The sequence below is a fragment of the Falco biarmicus genome, chromosome 4, assembly GCF_023638135.1.
Source record: "Falco biarmicus isolate bFalBia1 chromosome 4, bFalBia1.pri, whole genome shotgun sequence".
In the NCBI taxonomy this organism is placed as follows: domain Eukaryota; kingdom Metazoa; phylum Chordata; class Aves; order Falconiformes; family Falconidae; genus Falco; species Falco biarmicus.
In genome coordinates, this window is record NC_079291.1 from 74,640,158 (window position 1) to 74,659,386 (window position 19,229).

The window sequence follows — 19,229 nt, forward strand, 5'->3', positions numbered from 1 at the left end:
CATGTATCTTACTCTACAAGTAAACTTTACCCAAATTAAAGTGGCCGCATACACTGTGGAATCACAGTATCAAATTAATGCAATTAAAGTGCCAATTAGCACAACCCAGACCCAACCTGCCCTGTCAGAGGGAGCTCCCAGACCTTTCAGGACAGCAGAGATCACTGAGGCTGAAAATCCTGCTTTAGAGGCAGAGATGGAACTTTTCCTTCTCTCTCTCATACATTATGCAGCGTTTTCTAGGTGTAAATCTGCCCTTCAATGAGTAATCAAATCAATCACTTCGCAAACTCAAAGCAGACAGCTTAGTGAAATGGGCAGCAAGGCAGGACTGTGTTGCTAATGCTTAGAACAACCCCAGCTCCAAGGGACCTTCAGAAGCCACCAGCCCAACCTTCTGCTTGAAGAAGGTTGAGACCAGAGTGGCTCAGGGCTTGAGCTCGTTGGATCTTAAAAACATCCAAGGAGAGAGAGACCTATCAACTTGTCTGGGCAACCTGTTCCAATACCTGACTATCCAAATGGTGAAAAAGTTTCCTTATATCAAGTCAGAACTATTTTTCATTCCTAGTAACTTATTCATGTCTTTTAGAATCAGGGCTCAGTTCACCTTAGTCACCTGTCATGTCACCAGCCTCCCTCAGCAGGCACCTTATATTGTGACACAGAAGCAAACGGTCTATACAGAGACAGCAGCAACAGGAAATAAAGAATACTTTTGTTGAAATACTAGGACAAACAAAGGCTTTTAAAACAAGTAAGTTTCACCTATGTTTACAATCAACTGTGCTTTTTTCATGCCCAATTCAGCAAGAAAGTTACCGGTCTTCTACAGCACACTGAATGCACTAAAGACAAATGTATATTTTTTGCAGAACAGAGTCTGAACGAGAACAATACAGATATTCTGTATCTCAGTCTACTTTAATTGGCAAGGCAGATGGCTTTCCATCTCACATCTGACTATGAAAGTCTTTGGCATTCCAAACAGCAATAGAACAAAACACATGGCTGTTTGGCAGAATGTTTTAATATAATCTAACCTATTGCTCTTCAGACAAATAAAACGTCAATTGTGAGTTCCTGCAGCAGGGTAAATGGAAGCTGACTCTGAAAATATTTTTTTACAGAAAACTATGGAAAAGCAGAGCCTGAGAAATGCTTTTTCATTTATTGACTATGCTTTCTAATTTCTTTAAGAGAAAGATTACTGAACAGCATGCAATTACAACGACATGCAAACTACACACAACCTTGTGCAGGGTCTGGGATGGGGGAGATTGGTTGGGGCTTTTTTGTTTTTAATCAGAGGCCAATATACCACCATGGAGAATATTCTCCAGCAGCAGCCTCACAGACAACTAGCTCTGCCACTGACCCGGTGCTTGCCTTGAGGCAAGCGATCCAGGATTTCAATAAGCCACACGGTTTCTTGCCTGCCAGTCCCTTACGATACCCCTAATGCTGCTAAGTATTGGCTTAATAACATCAAGCTGCTGAAATCAGGAGATAGAAGACAACTCTGCCCCTGCAGATTGCAAAGCAGCAAGTCTAAAAGGCTCAAGATCAGAAAGAATAAAATGACGCAGTATATGATCATTTGAAACATGTCAGCTGTTTCTAAGTTAAACTCAAACTTCTGTTGGGAAGGTTGTGCAGAAAACAGTACCAGGATTTTGAATATAAAGAATCTGTGCCCTGCAGCCAGCTGCCAGACAACATGGTTACCACTAAGGAGAAAGAAAAGGGAAAGAAGTGGGGAAAAATAGGAAGGGGGTAGGTATAGAAGAATGGGACAATTGCAGCTCGCTCTTTTTTTGTTTGGATGCTGGCATTTTAATTTTTGCCTAGGCTATGCCTTCTGTTCTCAGGCATCATCCCAATCCCAGAAATCTATGCTCTATGTATAACCTTTTCATCTTAGTAAGGGAAAACAATGTTTCCTTCTGCGGTTTTTTTTTTCCTTGTGATTTGCCAGAGAATAGCAGTAAACCTATTGCTCTATAGTACACTTAAAGCGAACCATTTTGATGATGGATTGAACCACCTCATCTTCACCTTGCCTATTAATCTCAGCAGCTGCTTCTTGCTTTGTTATAGAACAAAGCGGCTGAGAATAGCTCTTGGTACACGCACACAATGACATTTGTTTTTCATAATAGAGTGTTGCCACTCATTCAGCAGGGGTGAGATATAAGGAAGAGGAGAAATTGTGCAGTGCCTGAACAGAGAATGTGACAGCACTTTTAATAAGAGGAAGCCTGCTAGCTACAACAGAAAGGTAAGTGAACACATCACTGAGGTTGCACAGCTAAGGTTCACGATAGCATGAGGTACCAACTAACCTGGAACTGTTCTTAAAGAATAGTAGATGACACTTCCTATCATGCTGAACTACTACTAAATACCTCGCTCTACATTCCCGTCCAGTTTTATTATTTGAATTGGAACATGGCTATAGTTATGCCTGACTAAAAGTGACTGCAATGCTATGGGGTTTGTTCCTTTTTATTCTGTTGAGGAATGAAGATTATGGGAAAGAGAGAAGATCTATCTGAAAAAGTGGGACAGAAGACTCTTTACCAACAGGCTCACTAACCTATGAGGAGGGCTTCAGACTAGGTCTGTCAGGGAATAATGATGATAGTGATAGCCTGAACAGAAACAGGGGCACTGTGAACAGTGAAGGGGAAGCTCTGGTATGTTCCCTGTGATGGCAGCGCAAGCGGGATCCCACTCAAATGCCCCAACACAAGTATATACAATCAGGAAACAAAACAGGGGGAGTTAGAAGATGCATAGGTGCATAGCTTTGATCCCATCAGGATTACAGAAATGTGGTGAGACAGCTTTCATGTTTGGACGATTGCACTAGGTGAATATAGGTGCTCTAGAAAGGACAGGCTGGGAGATGAGGAGGGGTTGCTCCCTCTGCAAAGCATTCTGAATGTGCGGAACATTGCCTTCTGATAGGTGATGAGCCCTTTGAGAGTTGGTGGTTAAGGATCAGAGGACAAACTGCTGACCTATGAAACAATACAGATCACACTGCATAAACTAATATTCATTTTAACCTTGAACTTTTAAATGCTTATTGTTAACAGACCATCCCACTTCAGTAAAAAAGACAAAACCAAGTCACAGCTGGCAATATGACCAGAGTGGTCTTTTGGTTTCCCATCTCTTGTCTACAGTCTTTTGACTGGGACTTTTGTTTTCCTACAAAAGTTACCAAAACTTAAAATTAAAGATTTCCTTTCCATATCACATGACGTTGCACACACTAAACAGTGTAGAACCACAGAGAAGCTGGCTTGCAGCTACTTAGAGCCAGCAACAAAGTGGGACTCTGGCTTTCTGGCACTGAGATAGATTTTGCATCTAGAGGTTATTCTTCTTTACCTGATGACACCACCTCAGTAATTATGAAGTGCTGTCTCTGTGACAGAGCTCTCTGACGAACACAGAAGCAGCAGACTCCCTCAAACCCCCAGTATTAGGTGAAGTACAGTGCTTTAGAGAATGTGGTCTTCAAACAAATGCTGCTCCAAATAGAGTTCTGCCCCAGAAAAGAAAACATGACCTTGTTCTAGCAGATTCTCTGGATCCCTCATTAATGTTCATGCTAATGAATACTTAGCTTTTACAGACATTTATGCATCCTTGCCATTTTGGCCTGGCCTGAGGAGCATCTGAAAGCCATCACCACTGGCCATTTAAACTTTTATAGAGGTCATCCTTCCAGTGGATGAACACACATTTAATGAATTGAAAATCATCAACACCTATTATAAGACCATCTGTCTCCTTATTCTCATTACTCCCATTTTTCCCCTCCCTTCAATGTGCTGAAACAGTTATTGCCTCTCATCATTAATAGTAATTTTGCAGTAATAATTTCCACTGAAACACATCTAAAGCATACTTGAGTATTTTATACACTTAACTGATACTCACCAGAAATTCATCAACTGTTATCATAATACTGGCACCACCACTGCCAGTTGAAGGAGACTGGATTAATCTCTGCTGTAGTGTCATTATTTTAAATTAATAATTTGATTCATTTTCCTTCTTCAGAAAAAGCTGGGTTTCTCTAATGTTGAAACTTCTTCTGCCCCCGCTAAACATTACCTGTCATTGATATCTATTTTCAGAAGAATCAAATTATTTTGAAAAATTGCAAAACTTACACTACTTCACAACGTGACTCTGTCTTTCTAGGTTATTCTTTTCCTGCTTTAAGCCCTGCTAACCTTGCATTTTGCTGCTTCTTGTGGAAGAATTGTTCACTAAGAGTACTGTACTAGATACAGTAAAAGTACTTCAATAAATGGGGCAAAATATTAGTCAAGCTGACAGAATAGCACTTATCCAAGTGAAACACCAAATCCAACTTGGCAGGCTCAGTAGATAGAGACCAAAGAGCACTCATGTTGGTCCATTCAAAGTACACAGGTGCCACAGAACATATCATCCTCCCCCAAGAAATTGTGACACACCAACTCCAGTGATCACATTTACCAAAATTAACAATTAGCTCCGTTAGATAACTACTGAAGTGCACTTCCATCAACAGAAGTCACAAAAATACCTCCAAAGTTTATTGAAAGGTCTATCTTCTTAAGGAAAAGCATGTTAATTAACTTAACTTCATTCATGCAATCATAAAAATTAGGAGAAAAGCTAAAATGTTTTCTAGTGTAAATGAAATGAATCATAAAGGAAAGCTATCATAGTAAAAAAAAATAAATCTAGCATGGGCTCTTACGGTGATTTTGTTTTAGGGAATAGTCTTTAGGAAGGTAACTGCTATCGGGGATCTGTGGGAAAAAGGAGAAAGGAACAGGGTGCCCAGCTGAGCCTTTGCATGGGGTCATGTGAGTAGCAGAAGGCAGAGACAGGAAAAGATGCGATTTATGGCTTAGGGTACCTACAATGACCCTATTCTAAGGCAGCGGCTCTTAATGATACTGTGCTCAGGCTACACAAAACCAGACAGCGACGTGTACTCAAAAAACGCGCTTAAGGTAACAGGATGTAACGCAATCCTCAACAAGTATTTTAAAATTAGATTGGTTTAACATGCATCTCATACACTTTTTTCTACAGATTCCAAAAGAACTTCGCAAGTTCTGACTTCAGCACATCCAGCTCAAATGCTGCAATAACCACTTTGCAAAGTAGATAAATTGGAGTTGAAGTGAACAGCACACTTAACATGAAGTTGCGAGGTAGCGTCCTGAGACTTAAGGCAGAGCAGTTACTGTTCCTCTTGAAGAAGCAGACCGTGCATGAAGGTCTCACCTAGACATTAATACCTTCCCTTTGGGAACTCAAAAGGAAGGAACTAAACAGAAAGAGCAAATGAGCTCAGAGGGACAAATTCTAGCACGCTAATTGTTTATTTTTGCACTATGGAATGGGGTTTCTGACCTCCCTATAGACTAGGATGTCATACTAATGCTTTGTATGAACTCTCTTTGCATCTCTCTGCAGCTTTGCCCTCTTATTCTCATACAGTAAATAAGTAAGTCTCCTAGTAGCATGTTTCTTGAGCAACTTTTGATGCAATATAAAAGCTTTCTGCACAGGTTAGTCCACTTTTTTCTGTGACTACACATTACACGTTTTTCCTTAGAACAGTGGAATAGTGAACAGCTTGCCCAAAGAGGCTGCACAGTCTCTGTCCTTGGAGGCTTTCAAGACTGGGCTGGACAAAATCTTGAGCAATGTTGTCTGATGCTATAGCAAACTTTGCTTTGAAAAGAATTAATTGGTGAATCAGTGACCAAGAAAGCAGGTTTAAAAGTTATTTAGGTATTTTGACTGGTTTTCTATTAAAATAAACCAACAAACCCACCCAAAACTTTCCACCTCAAATACTCCTCTCCACTGCTGTACTCTACTTGTTTTGGGCTATATATTAGGATGCATGGCAATTCAAGGAATTTGACATAAGCTACATGAAAGCTCACAGAAAGGATACCAGTCCAGCTCTGTGCAACCTCATCCCCTTCATTATGAGCTCTGCCAATTCCGGAGTCAACAAGGCTTCAAATCTTCCTTTACTCCATGACCCACCGCTCCTCCCTCTTTCCGAAGCTCTGATGATTAGGATCCCTTCTTGCATGCACACATGCCCCCTATTTCCATTACTTCTTGGGCCAGCCAGCTCTCCCCACACCTTCATGTGCATTTTGCACAGTATGGATCACTTCTTTTCAGACTGATGTACCTTTTCCCTTGACTAGCTCCATTTGCTCAACAGCAACGAGAAAAAGGCACCATAAATATGGAGAAGCCTTTCCAAAAAACCAGACAACATATACCAAATGCTTCTGCTGAACTGCTTTCTCAACACAGCTCCTACAGCATGCTTTGCTACACCACCGACAAGAGCTGCCTCATTATTCACATAAATTGGGTCATTTTGAGCGCAAGGAGTTTTGTGCTGTCATGATTCACCAAAACAAGCACCACCATAAACGCCTGTTTCAGTTGGTTAAAGCAGCACAGGAATCCTGCCTACAGGCACACCTAGCATGATTACACTAGGTTAAGGTTTTCCTTTCAGATTCAGCAAGATACAGATTCAATAAAGCTGGCTAAAGGCTTGAAGTCAAAGGTCCCAAGGGGATGTAAGAAATACTCTTGAACCATACAGGAACCACAGGTCAGAGCTAAGGAAACATTAGAGGAAACACAGCACTGAGCACACCGCTGAGGATTTACGTGACCATTTACGACAGGGCATGGCTCGAGAGGATGGAGGATGGTGAAGAGACAGAAGACAAAAGCATTGATAAGGCACTGACAGAGATTGCAACACAAGGCTAGTTGAGATCACAGGCCTTTAAATCATCTGCCAGCACTGAGAGAAATCTAAACAGAATGAAGAAAAAAAGAAGCAACAACAACAAAAAAAAGACCCAGACTAACACTTTCTGCTCAGAATTTTCCAGTTAAAGTACTTTCATACAAGAAGCTTCAAGTCAGCAAAAAAACGCAGGAATTCACTACTGCCTAAAATCACATGACAGAGGATGGACTTTAACCTGTGAATCAAATTTATTCATCATTAGATACAATGCAAGTTTACCATAATGACAAGTCCTCTCCATTTTCCTATTTGCTTTTGTGGAAGGTATGAATTATAGTAACTCAATAACAGCTCATTGAGCATTCACTTCATGTCTTCCATTTTTATTGTATCAAGCTTACAAGCAATATTGGTTGGATATGGGATTTATTTGAATTAATGTACAATTCTGTAATGTAAACCTGAGGTCAGTTTGCAGTGACTGAAGAAATTATCATCCAAATTAATATTGATTGGAAGTTAGTAGTCACAGCTGTGTCTTGTTCACCACCATAAAGCAGTCACTGCCACATCACTGCTAGAATCTAATATCAGAATTATCCTCTCCCTGTGTCACTGATAGCACAAACCCTTGTCGGGATTATTGGCTCTTTTCAAGGAGAGAATTTATTAAAGAGTAGTTTTCTTGGTGAATTTCATGGTTCCAGGAATTGATAATGGAATCTGTTACCTTCCATCTTGAGATCAATTACCTCCAATACAGCCCATGTTTCTTATACCAAAGAATCTCTTCAACAGGGGGCTGACACACACTTCACTTTATTTCTTATTTCCCACCAGTCAAATCCCAAATCAAGAGGCAGCACCAGCAAGCCCCTTCCTAACAGTCTTTTGTTAGAGCCCTAGCACAGGAATTAGAGACCTGGTTTTTATGATTTCTCTGGCTTGAAAACACTTGTACTCCTAGTTCCTGCTCACCAGGACAGTGCTCTAGCTACTAGCTTAAAAGACTAGGATAAAACTATTTTTAAATACCTCATTGTGGTGGGTTAGAGTAGAAGAAAGTAAAGATAAAGTAATGGTGCAGACAAATCTCTCTTTTGAAAGGGGATAGCAAGCACTGTTTCTAGGACTGTTCACATGCATCAGGCTATGATCCTTTAACACAAAACCTCTGCACAACCAGCATCAGGTTTCACCTGACACATCCTTCTTTCTAGTTTAAATCACTCTGTGTTCTTCTGCAAGAAATCCGAACTGCAACACAGGAAATTCCATCTGAATATGAAGAAAAAACTTTACTGTGAAGGTGACAGAGTCCTGGAATAGGGTGCCCAGAGAGGCTGTGCAGTCTCCTTCTCTGGAGACATTCAAAACCTGCCTGGATGTGATTCTGTGCAACCGGCTCTAGGAGACCCTGCTTCAGCAGGCGGTTGGACTAGATGATTCCCAGAGGTCTCTTCCAACCTCGACCATTCCGTGATTCTTCTAACCACTCAGCTCAAGTAGTAGGATACAGGATAGCTTCATTCCAGCCTACTCTACAGATTAAAAACCAGGAGCTGTTGGTTTAAAAATCTTTGTGGCCGAGCAGGAACTGAGCTGCAGGATGCTATATATGAAGCCCTTGTTTCTTGTTAAAACGTGGCCACCAGCAGGTATTTGAGGTGAATGCAGCACTGCCAAAATGAGTTAGACCCTGCTTAACAGGCCAGGCTCTGACCAGGTCAGGTTTGTCTTCAGTCCTCTCAAAGATGCAACAAAGCTTGAGTAGGAGGCAGGCATATAGCCCTCCAAGTCAACAAATTTTTAAAAAGGAGAGTCTCAGAATGTAGTGGCCTAAAATGGAGATTTCCGTTGATTTCAGAACTACATCGAGCTCAAGGTAAGCCCAAATGAGAATGTAAATGGATTTCTAGCAAAACAAATGTGACTCTCAATTCCCAGGCAGAAAGGTATACTGCTTGCCCTAGGATTTCTTACTTTTCCTTAGTCCTGATGTTTGACCCTGCTGCAATGCTTCTGAAATGGTATGGCTCACAATTTGGCCCACTGGTTATCTCAATATCAGAATCATCTTCAAAGAATCCCGACAGTATTCTGGAGCTCTCAGAGGAGAGGGCAATGACCGTGCAAGGTGCAGTAACTCGCACTGCAGCCTGGGCTATAGGTGGGTGTTAGACAAGGGTTCTGCCAGGACACCTGTCCAAGAGGTCTACTGTTCATACGTGCATAGTATTTAATTTTCACATTTCACAGCACTGAACTAGACATTGTTTCTACACAGCCAGAAACCCAAAAATTATTTTACTTTTTAAACATTTAAAACCTCAAACCTTACTGTTTTGCACATTATGAGATTATGCACGGCTGTGCGAATCAAAATGCTAGTCTCATAGCTACTTTTCTCTGCAGCTAAGTACCAGTAGCAGAGCATAAACCTCCTAAATTTCATACACGTCATTTTAACATTACCTACTTAGGTCATTTGGTGCAAACCACTTGCAAAACATCAGCCCCAAAATAAGAGTTATTTTAACTTTTTCTTTTGATCAAGTCCTTGGTTTCTAATCACCTATTAAAAGGTTTCTTATAATGATTTTTATGTGTTGATCCATGGGGGAGAAAAAATTGATCTGCTTGATCAGAGTTGCTTCAAGTGATCTGACTGTTTCCTATTCTGAGTGAATGTCAAGCTAGATTTCTGTTACATAATTCACACATCTAAAGTAGTTGGGAATATTCAAAAGCGTAATGCAGGCTGACAGGGAAGGCAGAAAGACTATAAGATGAACAATCCACTTACTCTATCTTCTTACCAAATACAACTGGATAAAGAGAATGCTTAAAACCTAAAAGGGAGTACATTCAAAATGCGGTAAATAAAGATTGTTTTTACGCAGTGTTTCTTCTGGAGTAGAATTGCTGCAGAAGAAATTCAGTCAGGCAACCTAAGATCTAAAAGTATTAGAGATCAGACTGTCTGATTTCTATTTGTGAAAAGCATTTATGGGTTTCCAAGCTACACCACTGATGAGAGTCATTACATCTCATACTTCACAGAAGCAACTGACAAACTCACCCTGACTTCGTACACTGCAAAACTGAGTAGATACTCTCCCCGAGTTCTTTCCCCAACTGCAGAGCATTTAATATACAACAGAATTAGCACAATTTTACAATAGCAGCAAGAATGAACCATACTGAGTAGCCTATGTAGGGGGTTCATACCCAGGCATAGCACAGAGCCCTGATGCACAAGGAACCTCTTCACCTCTTCTGCTAAGGAGTTCATGGGCTGCTGAAGGCAGGATATGAATGTTTTCATTGCTCAGAAAAGCCTACAAGTGATGATTAGAGTTTTAATAATTTCTTGTTTGATCTCTAGGTCTGTGAAAAAATAAGTTCTAGAGTCTGTCAGACATTAAGAACTTGAAGCTGTGAGTCAAATGACCCCAAATTTGGGATCCTAGGACAAGTTTGTTCACCCACCTGGCACATCAGCTGTCTGGATAATCTTGATGATCCTGAGTGGATATTCAAGCACTGAGTTGGTTGATCTGATTGAGATCAATTCAGCTGATCTCAATTGTTTTCATTTCCCAGAAAGTTTTCCTATAGCTTTTAACAGGAGACTGTATCAATAAAGCACCAGGAGCTTAGGGAGTATATATAATAAAGCACCCAAGTACTTCAGGGCATTTAGAGGTACCTTTGAGAGTCTAGATCTAGTCACTGTGGTATTGGCAGGGGATTGCAGATTTTTGCTTCAGTAGAATGAATGCACATAGCAACCCTTCCATCTTTTCTACCATGCTTTTCACATGCCCTCCTACATGTTCTCTATCTCCATCTTCTCCTTTGGGTGACCATCATTTCTCAGGCCACCAATTTCCTTGTTCTTTTCTCCTGTGCTTCATTGCCCCTACTGTCTCCCTATGCATTCCCTTCCTCCTCCTCTATTCTTTCCCCACATTTTTCCATTATGGGATTTGTGTGTCTCAGTGCACCAATAACGCCATACTTGTACACCAGACTAAATGGCAAAATAGAAGCAATCAACAATTAAGATGCCTGTGCTTACTTTTACATCTGATATTCAACATAATTCAGCAACACTGGACCAGGAGTGCTCTCCTGGTACCTATAAAAATGTTACCAGTCATAATTCAAATGCACATTAGCTAGAAAATTAAAGACTGTAACCAACGGCTTCTCATATTAACCTTCTGTCTGGCTATTTCAGCAAGAAGACATTGCAATGGGAATGTTTAGATTTAATATTTCATGTGGGACAGCTCAATGCAAAAAGACATGAAAAGCAGCAGAACCAAGGAGTATCTCACAGTGCAGCAGAAGTCAGATATCCCTATTAAATGCATATTCAGAATAAAGCGCCTGCTTCAGGTATGCAGCTCTGATAAAAACCCCATATAAGTTTAATGAAGAAGGGATTTTATTGGGGCAGAGTGGGTCGCAAAGGGAAAGTCACAATTATGTTTATGTTACAGTCTGTTTATGTGGCTTTTCTTTGCTTAATCATGATGGACTGGTTACTGATAGTGTACTGATAGATAATATCATAATAATGAAAAGAAAAACAGTTTAAGCAATCCCAAACCAAAGATAATGACTGCGTGGCTTAGAACAACCTCTTCTATGTGCCCACCACTCCATGGTATTCCCTAGTTGAGATTTCACAGCACTAGCACAAAACAGTCTTAAAATACCTTAGGTGAAAGTAGCTGAAAAAAGAAAGTACTTCAGAGATGTCCTCTGAGAAGCACAACAAAGAATAAGCATATTGTGTCTAGAGAAAAGGCAAATGCTAAAGGATATTGCCAAGTTACTCTGGCATTACACAAGCCAGTTTCAAAACCACCTTTTTGAACTGCATTAGCCTGCGTTGTCCTTTAAGAGAGGCATTCATGTATAGTCTATAGAAAATTTCAACCCCCAAATCTGAAAAACCCTAAAACTGATTTTTAGGGCATCCAAAGTTCTAATAGCTTTCATGTCTAAACATGAGAAACAATTCCATCTTAAAAACAGGATAAAAATTAATGAAGCCTGAATATTTTACAAAGTAGAGAAATGAGGACAAATCTTTGAGGAGACATGGCACATAAATCCCTGCTTCTGCACAGAAATGCAAGAAGATGGATTAAGTCCACGAGCAGCACAAGAGAACAGAAACAGAATAAACGAAGTGGCTGAAAATGAGAAAAGGCTAAGGAAACTGCAAAGACAAAAGGCCCTTGTTTAAATTCCTCAGATCCGATAATAAGTAGCGCATGACAGTTTGTCAGTAAGTGTGAGAAACTCACTCAAAGGAGGAGTCATGTGAGGACTTCTGACATCTCCACAAATGAGAGTTGATAACAGAAAAATGATTTCGTATTTTTCATACATTTCAAAGGGCTCCCACATCAAACAGGCAGGTGCTTTGCAGGTGGTAATTTCATCATCAATTAACTGTTTAGTTCTTGCAATTCATTCAGTTCAGACTCAAAACCAAGCCTTTAAGTTTGTTTTAACAGAGAGAGAGATTTCTCAGCCCAGCACCTGGCAGGAGACTCCTGCCAATTGCTCACCAACCACTGCTCCATATTATTACGGACACAGAGAGGAAAAGGGAACAGCAAGCTCAAAACAACAGGAGCTACAGTTGCATGGAGAGGAGCGCCCTGTGCACCTACCACATGAAAGAACAAACAAAAAAAATCCACACAAACCACCAGCACTGCAGTCTGGAGAGGCTGGAGTGCTTCAGCTGCTCAATGTTACTTAATTAAAACCGTGTGCTTGGGTACAATCTTTAAATCACTTTTCTAATTAGGAAACGCACTCTGGTCCAGGTCATTAGCTGTGCAACGTCAGCAGGGTACCGAAACAGCTCTAAGTCTAACTGCACTAGAGATTAGTCTTGTTATTCAGCAACATTCTCTCAATCAGAACAAAAATTCCTCCTAAAAACATGCACCTAGTCAAGAAAAGGGGTCTGGAAATCAGTCCTCAGTACTGAACAGCACACGGAGGACTGGATTAATCTAATTACATTCCTGTTGCTTTTCTCTGACAAGCTACTTAACAAAATACACACCAATGATAAAAGAATTGACTCTCACTTCTACTACAGAAGATAATTAAGATTTGTTTGGTGGAACAAAAAACAAATCAAGGTTGGAAAAAATCAACATCATTTTCAGTGTTTTTTGGCAGCTGGAGAGAGTGTGTATTAAAATGGATTAAATGTAATTACCCTTGTTACTTTTTCCACAGTTGATTTTGAAAAAGACACAAGATGATAAACTTTAGGACAACATGCAGCATCATTTTGGAGCAGACTGCTTTTTTTTTTTTCCAAGCTTGTAATAAACGACCCACAGTTTTGCTTCACCAACAAGTAGCCAAAGTCGATGAAGTATCACCTGAAAAGCAGATCAAGACTGACAGAAGTGCAAGAAACACTCTGGTGTTCCAGGTTGGCAAGAGACTAATCTGAAATGGATTAAACAGTGTGCCATCTTTTAAAAATAGAAAATAAAATAATTGCCTCACTGGTTTGGAAATAGGACTTGCGCCAAGGCAAGTCTCTTGGCTCAGTTGGGACCCACATTCATCTTCTTTCACTTACCAAGTCCTGGAGCCTTATTTTGAGCACTGACATTTCATAATTACTTCAAATAATAGTTTGGACTCCATCACTCCTGAAAATCTGGCTTAAGAGACACATACACACGAAGCCTCTTCTGCTACCAAAGCAACAGCTTCTACAACAAAGCAGTCACAGCTACTTGAGCCACTGTATTGCTGCCCACAAAGAGATGGTTAGAGTCTCAACCTTTAAATATTTGAAGTATTTTTAGATACTTCAATTTTTTGTTCTTGATCCCCATGGTCCTCTATCCAGTTCTGAACAGCAACTATAAAATGCATTTCCCCCCCGCCCCTTTTTAGTTTTGGTCTTCCCTAACACTCTTCAGTGAAAAGATTAACAGACTAATATATAGGAAGTGAAATAAAATGATCTCGGGGTACTTTCAAGGTTAAGCTCAAGTCATAGAACCAGACTTGACAGGTAAGCTTCATGCTGGTTTAAGCTAACACAAAGTATTTAACAGAAACAGGATTCAGCAAGTAACTGGATCACTTGAGGCCATAGTTAAGAGACACTGAAGCACAGACCACCAGACATGGCAAGAACGCATTGCAAATGCAGACGACCTGATGACAATTTGCTTTTAGCATAAGGTGCAACTTAAAAATGTTGCCAGTTCTGATGCCTGCTAATACAGACTGCATACAACAAGTGACAGAAGGGTGCAGAGAAAAACCACATCTTTTTGTCACAAGCTTTAATACTCTTTAATTCTGTACAATGCTGAAGCACTGTTACGTGATTATCCTAGTAAATGAAAAGCCAAACCATATGGGTAGATTTCCAGGTGTCTCAGAGAAAGAAGGAGACAAAGGAAAATAAAAAGTGTTCTCCACATTCTAAGCACAGCCACAGCCCTGAATTGCACAGGTTTTTTCTTTGTCTTATTATCTTTTAACAAAAATCCCCTGAACGAGCTGTACACCAACTCATTACTAACTTCCGTGCATGAATTTATAAAAAGTTTCAGGTAGCTCTGTTCAAAACATTTCTACTTTTGGTATTAAGTCTCTATGGCATTTGAACAGAAGGGAAAAAATCAGATTGTAGGCTTCATTTCAAGATTATGATTTAATTGAGGACATTTTTATTTTTTTTTGGCCAGAGATGTGGGGAAGAACTAGAACATTATAAAACAAGACACATGAAAATACCAAGCTGGCTACAGATTAGAAATACGTGGAATAGCGTCCAGAAAGACAGTGCTTATAAAAAGGGAGGTTAATGGGAAATTGGTTCACAATGATTAAAAAGTCAAAATCCCATGTTATCTTCTTAAAAGACAGGTTATTTTATCCCTCAAGCAAATAATGCAGCAAAATATTTGAGGCTTCTCAAAAGAACACAGCATGTCTTTTCCTACATCCAAAAGGTGACGGAAATTACCATATTTTCTCCAGACTGCAGAACAGCCTGAAGCCTGGTTATGAAGGCACCTGTACATTGTACTGTGTGGCTTAGACATGCAGGAACAGAGTGTGGGCAATCATGAAAGGATTCTTCTCTAGAACAACAAGGCTTTCCAAGAAGATATCTCACAGATGCAAGAGAGACAGCTAATAGGAGAAGGGGGACTATAAAGTTACTGAGCCTTATTTGCAGCTGAAGCACAGGTCACAAAATTTTACTGTAACTAAACACAGGTATGAGTCCTTTAAAGGAGAAGACTGAAAAACTTGGGGTCAAATGACTTTTTTTTCACATCAGTAGACATAGAGACACAGCAAAAGCAAAACAGGCAGTCATAGCTAGGCAGAAGGAACATCATGCACAGCTCTCCCACATTTCTGCCAGGAACAAGAGTAAGTTGTGTTGACAAAATAAAACATGATCTGCATTTGAAAGATAGGACAATCCAGAAAGAGGAAGCATTGGTTAACTGAAGGTATAGCACACCCACCAGTATTAAGGTCCAAGGGGAGATCATTCACTGAAACATGTTTTCAGTGAAGAACAGAAGATACACTGGGTAATGACTGTGAGAAGGACGAAAAGCCAAACAAGTAAAACATGAAGCTACAGGAAGCTGAATGAGAGGTTGGCTGAAAGCGCTGTAGTCCAATAAACACAAAAAAGAAAAGCATGGAGCAAGACAAGATAGAGATGCAGATTATCCAGCAGGATACAAAATGCAGAACTACACTGAGCCGATACAATTCAGCAAGTCAACAGAAATAAGAATTTACATCAAACAAAGCTGAAGTCTATGTGAGAGAGGATTCCAGTATATCAGACCTTTCCACTGATACTCTTTGCTGTTTTCATTGAAGAGGACTACTACGAGGAAATTGAAGAGCCTTGTGCTGAGGCACCCTTACACAGTTGTTGGCAGATGATAACAATAAGGAAGATTAGAAATGTTGAAAGCATTCTTCATGAACAAAAAACATCAACGGAAAATGAGTCGGGGGAGTCAGAGACTGGAAAGTGGCATCGCTACACTGGTTTAACTTCACTAACTCAAAAAATAAAGCTGTTTTATGCTCGTCCAAGAGCAGTCACACTTACTGAATTGTCAGTAGACTGCCTGTCACTCAGAGCTGACTCTACAATGTGTAATGTGATGCTTTGGCAAAAAGCTATTAAAACATTTTCTGTTGTAAGGCCGAGAACTACAAGATATACAGTCTTGCTGAGCATTTCTAAGCTGTCTTACCTCAAACATCTCTTGCTCTGTCCGTCGATGATCATCCAGGAGCTGCTCCATGTAGGTCAGATTACGGAATTTTTCTAGGTAACTACTGTATTGTTTCTGCAGTTGCTCCTCAATCTTCTCATACTCATCCATGAAAGCAGGACTGGAGAGAACAAGCACAAACTAATCAGCAAAATATTGACCTGTATATGCAGAATTCTGAAAGAAGCATTTTTGGTTTTGCAGCTTCCTTTTCACATCTACTAAACCAATCTAAAAGGACCTTTTGTTTTAAGGTTCCACACTACTTCAGAGACTAAAAGCATAAGACACAAAAACTCATTAAACCATCCTGCAAAAATTACATATAGCAAAGGAAAGGTTATTGTGTACCCACTACCGTTTCCTTTCAAACAGGCAGAAAGGCAACATTTTGGTCCCTTTAGAAGCAAATCTAACTTAATTATCCTGCTGTTCCATGAGTTAAAAAACCTAGCTTGTAGCATGGCTGGAGACTTATTTGCTACAAAACTGCTGAGACTAGACACCAGTAAGGGCCAATGTCCCGATACAACAGAGCTAACCGTTGCACCCCAAAGAACACTGCTGCTGTCAATGATTCATGCCTACCCAGTGCACTTCCTCCAAAGTGTTACTGATCAAAATGCATATATGAATCAATGTCATCCCTTCCACGACTCATTTTTTGAATTATTTTTTTTTCTTTTCCCCCATATTAGGTCAAAAATAGAGCATGATCTTGTAGATTGTATAAACCTGAAGTTTAATTAAGGGCAAGAAATCAACCCAAACTGTGAACCTGAAGATCTTGATTTTACAGCGGGCTGTATCACTGCCTAGAGGAACTGATCCTAAAAAAAGATGCATAATGCACTTTTTCTGTTGGTGGCCAAGAACGCTAGAAGCCTCTGGGATCCGAGGGAATGTTTGTACCAGTTGCTGCTTTCAGGAGAACTACCTGACACAATCTATGTTTAATGACAAAGGAAAAGAAAAGACATACTACCTGACCATTTTGTACAGCTCAAGCAGGAATTAAGCAACTCCAACAAATAATATTCTGGCCATTTTTAACAGTCTGAAATTCTGATTTATAATACATGAAAAATCAACAGTCACAATCCAGACTGGGTATTTCCAGAGAAAAGAATCTGTTTTCCACAGGCCATCATCTCAGCCTCATTACAGGCTCCCTCCTCGCTGCTCTAAGCATTAACAATGCACAGTTCCACCATTTATGCTAACACTCATTTATGCAGTAGATAATCAGTTCATAATCTTTACCGAACACTTTGTAGAGTCTGTAGCCTCTTCTGGCTTCTTTCCAGTTCCAATTTTCGTTTTTCAATCTTGGCTTCCAAATTGGCTTCATCCAAAGCCACATTACTCAACATGTCTTTAGTCTTCTGGACTTGTTCCTAAAGGAGAAGGATGGTGAACCATGGCTTGCATTGAAATAATTAGAATTATCTTTCAGATGCTGAACATTGTTCCATATAATCTCGCATCTCACGTTATCAAACAACATTACAACCATGAGCTAAAACGTAAAATGGCTAGGCAATGAAAATTAAAAAGTTCTTTGTGGTGAGGATAGTGAACTAACTGGGCATTTACAAATTTAAAATACCTGATTTTTTCCAGACATTCTTAAAGAAGAAAGAAGAAAACCCCACAGCTCGCCCTGAGCATTAACATTATTTTTCCTTCCCACTGGAAAAAAGCAGTAAAAGATAGGAAGAAGCGTCCCCCAAAATATCTAACAGGATACATAAGGACATGTCCTGACATGTAAGTATCTGGATAAACTCAGATGAGAAATGCAATTATTTTTGGTACTATTTTAGGGAATTGTAGTTTCCATCTTTTTCTTTTTTCCTCTTTAAGATAATGGTCTGTTTTATAAAGAACTTACTCTATCCAAATATCTTCATCCTTTTCTAAGTCTTGCTTTATGCATCTTTTCAAAATCTGGGAAGCATCCTGAACATTAGAATATGTGCCACAGGAACCAGAAGGGAAAAGTGTGAATATTCCAGTTTATTAAAATGAGCTGAGGACATTCAGTGTGCTCATGCTCAGGGAACTGTGAGTGCCTTTTGAGTGAGAGAGGGCTTCACATTTGCTGAAATTCCAGCAGTAACTGTCAGGTGCTGTTCAGCTATAATAGGTCATTTCATTAACTGGTCCAGAACTAAACCAGCTGAGGTGCATTACTGCTGTTTCCCAAGAAGCCAATTGCTCTACTATGCTGCTGTTAGTTTATTAGCTCTACTGCACAGAATAACAATGCATATTAACCACATTTAGAATTCATATAGACTGAGTAGAGCAGAAACATAAGGAAAGATCGCTTGAAGTATTTATTGATTATGCATTGGCTGTTTAAACCTGGAACTCCACTCCTTGTAATTATACAATTGGACTGGATACAGTCTGCATTTAAATAACTTACAGTAATCACTAGGATTTAATTAACCACCATACTTGCACAGTGGCTGTGAGTGCAGCAAATGGTTCAGAAATACAGGAACCCAAGCACTGGAGCAAGGACAGTGTTGTGGAGACTGGGACAGACAAAAGGTCTGCCAAAACCAGACTAACAACGACGCACTGGCATGGCACCAATTAGCACAGAACCAGTTCTTCTCCCTCCCTGGGCAGCCCAGCTATCCTGCTTCCCAAGCCCAACTTCACAACTCCAGAGGTACCAGCACATCCTGAGTTACCAAGTACACCCCTTGCAGCCTTGACTGCAAAGTTTACGTGGCTTAGACAATGTAGATGGGATGGAGATTTCTGTGCTGCTTTAGGCAATTTTTATCCCTCCTGTAGAGCTTCTGGGGTTACCACTGAGCTCCTATCAAAGGCAGGGAATATCACTAAAATGCGTTTTCTCCCGAGAGAGGCCAAGTGCAGTTCTTTGATGCACCTACTGGAGGAATGTTTCTGCACACTGAACCAATGCAGTTACACAGTGCAACAATGACAGCAGAATGGTCTTAATGTGCTCTCCTAGGTGCTGCTGCTAGCATAGTTTACCCTTTCTGCTGCAGGCTGTGATTTCTGACTGCCAGCTCACCATCATC

At 40.2% G+C, this 19,229-nt stretch overlaps 1 protein-coding gene across 5 annotated transcripts in view; it reads right to left on the reverse strand.

The window, feature by feature from the left end:
• CLUAP1 (clusterin associated protein 1) overlaps window positions 1-19,229 on the reverse strand; it is a 68,731-nt gene that overhangs the window by 27,159 nt on the left and 22,343 nt on the right. For all 5 annotated transcript variants that reach the window (XM_056336781.1, XM_056336777.1, XM_056336780.1 and 2 more), the window contains 2 exons: window positions 17,425-17,558; window positions 16,141-16,282 (listed from right to left, as the gene is read on the reverse strand). In XM_056336781.1, coding sequence (XP_056192756.1) covers window positions 16,141-16,282; window positions 17,425-17,558 — 276 coding nt within the window. The remainder of the gene's footprint in view (window positions 1-16,140; window positions 16,283-17,424; window positions 17,559-19,229) is intronic.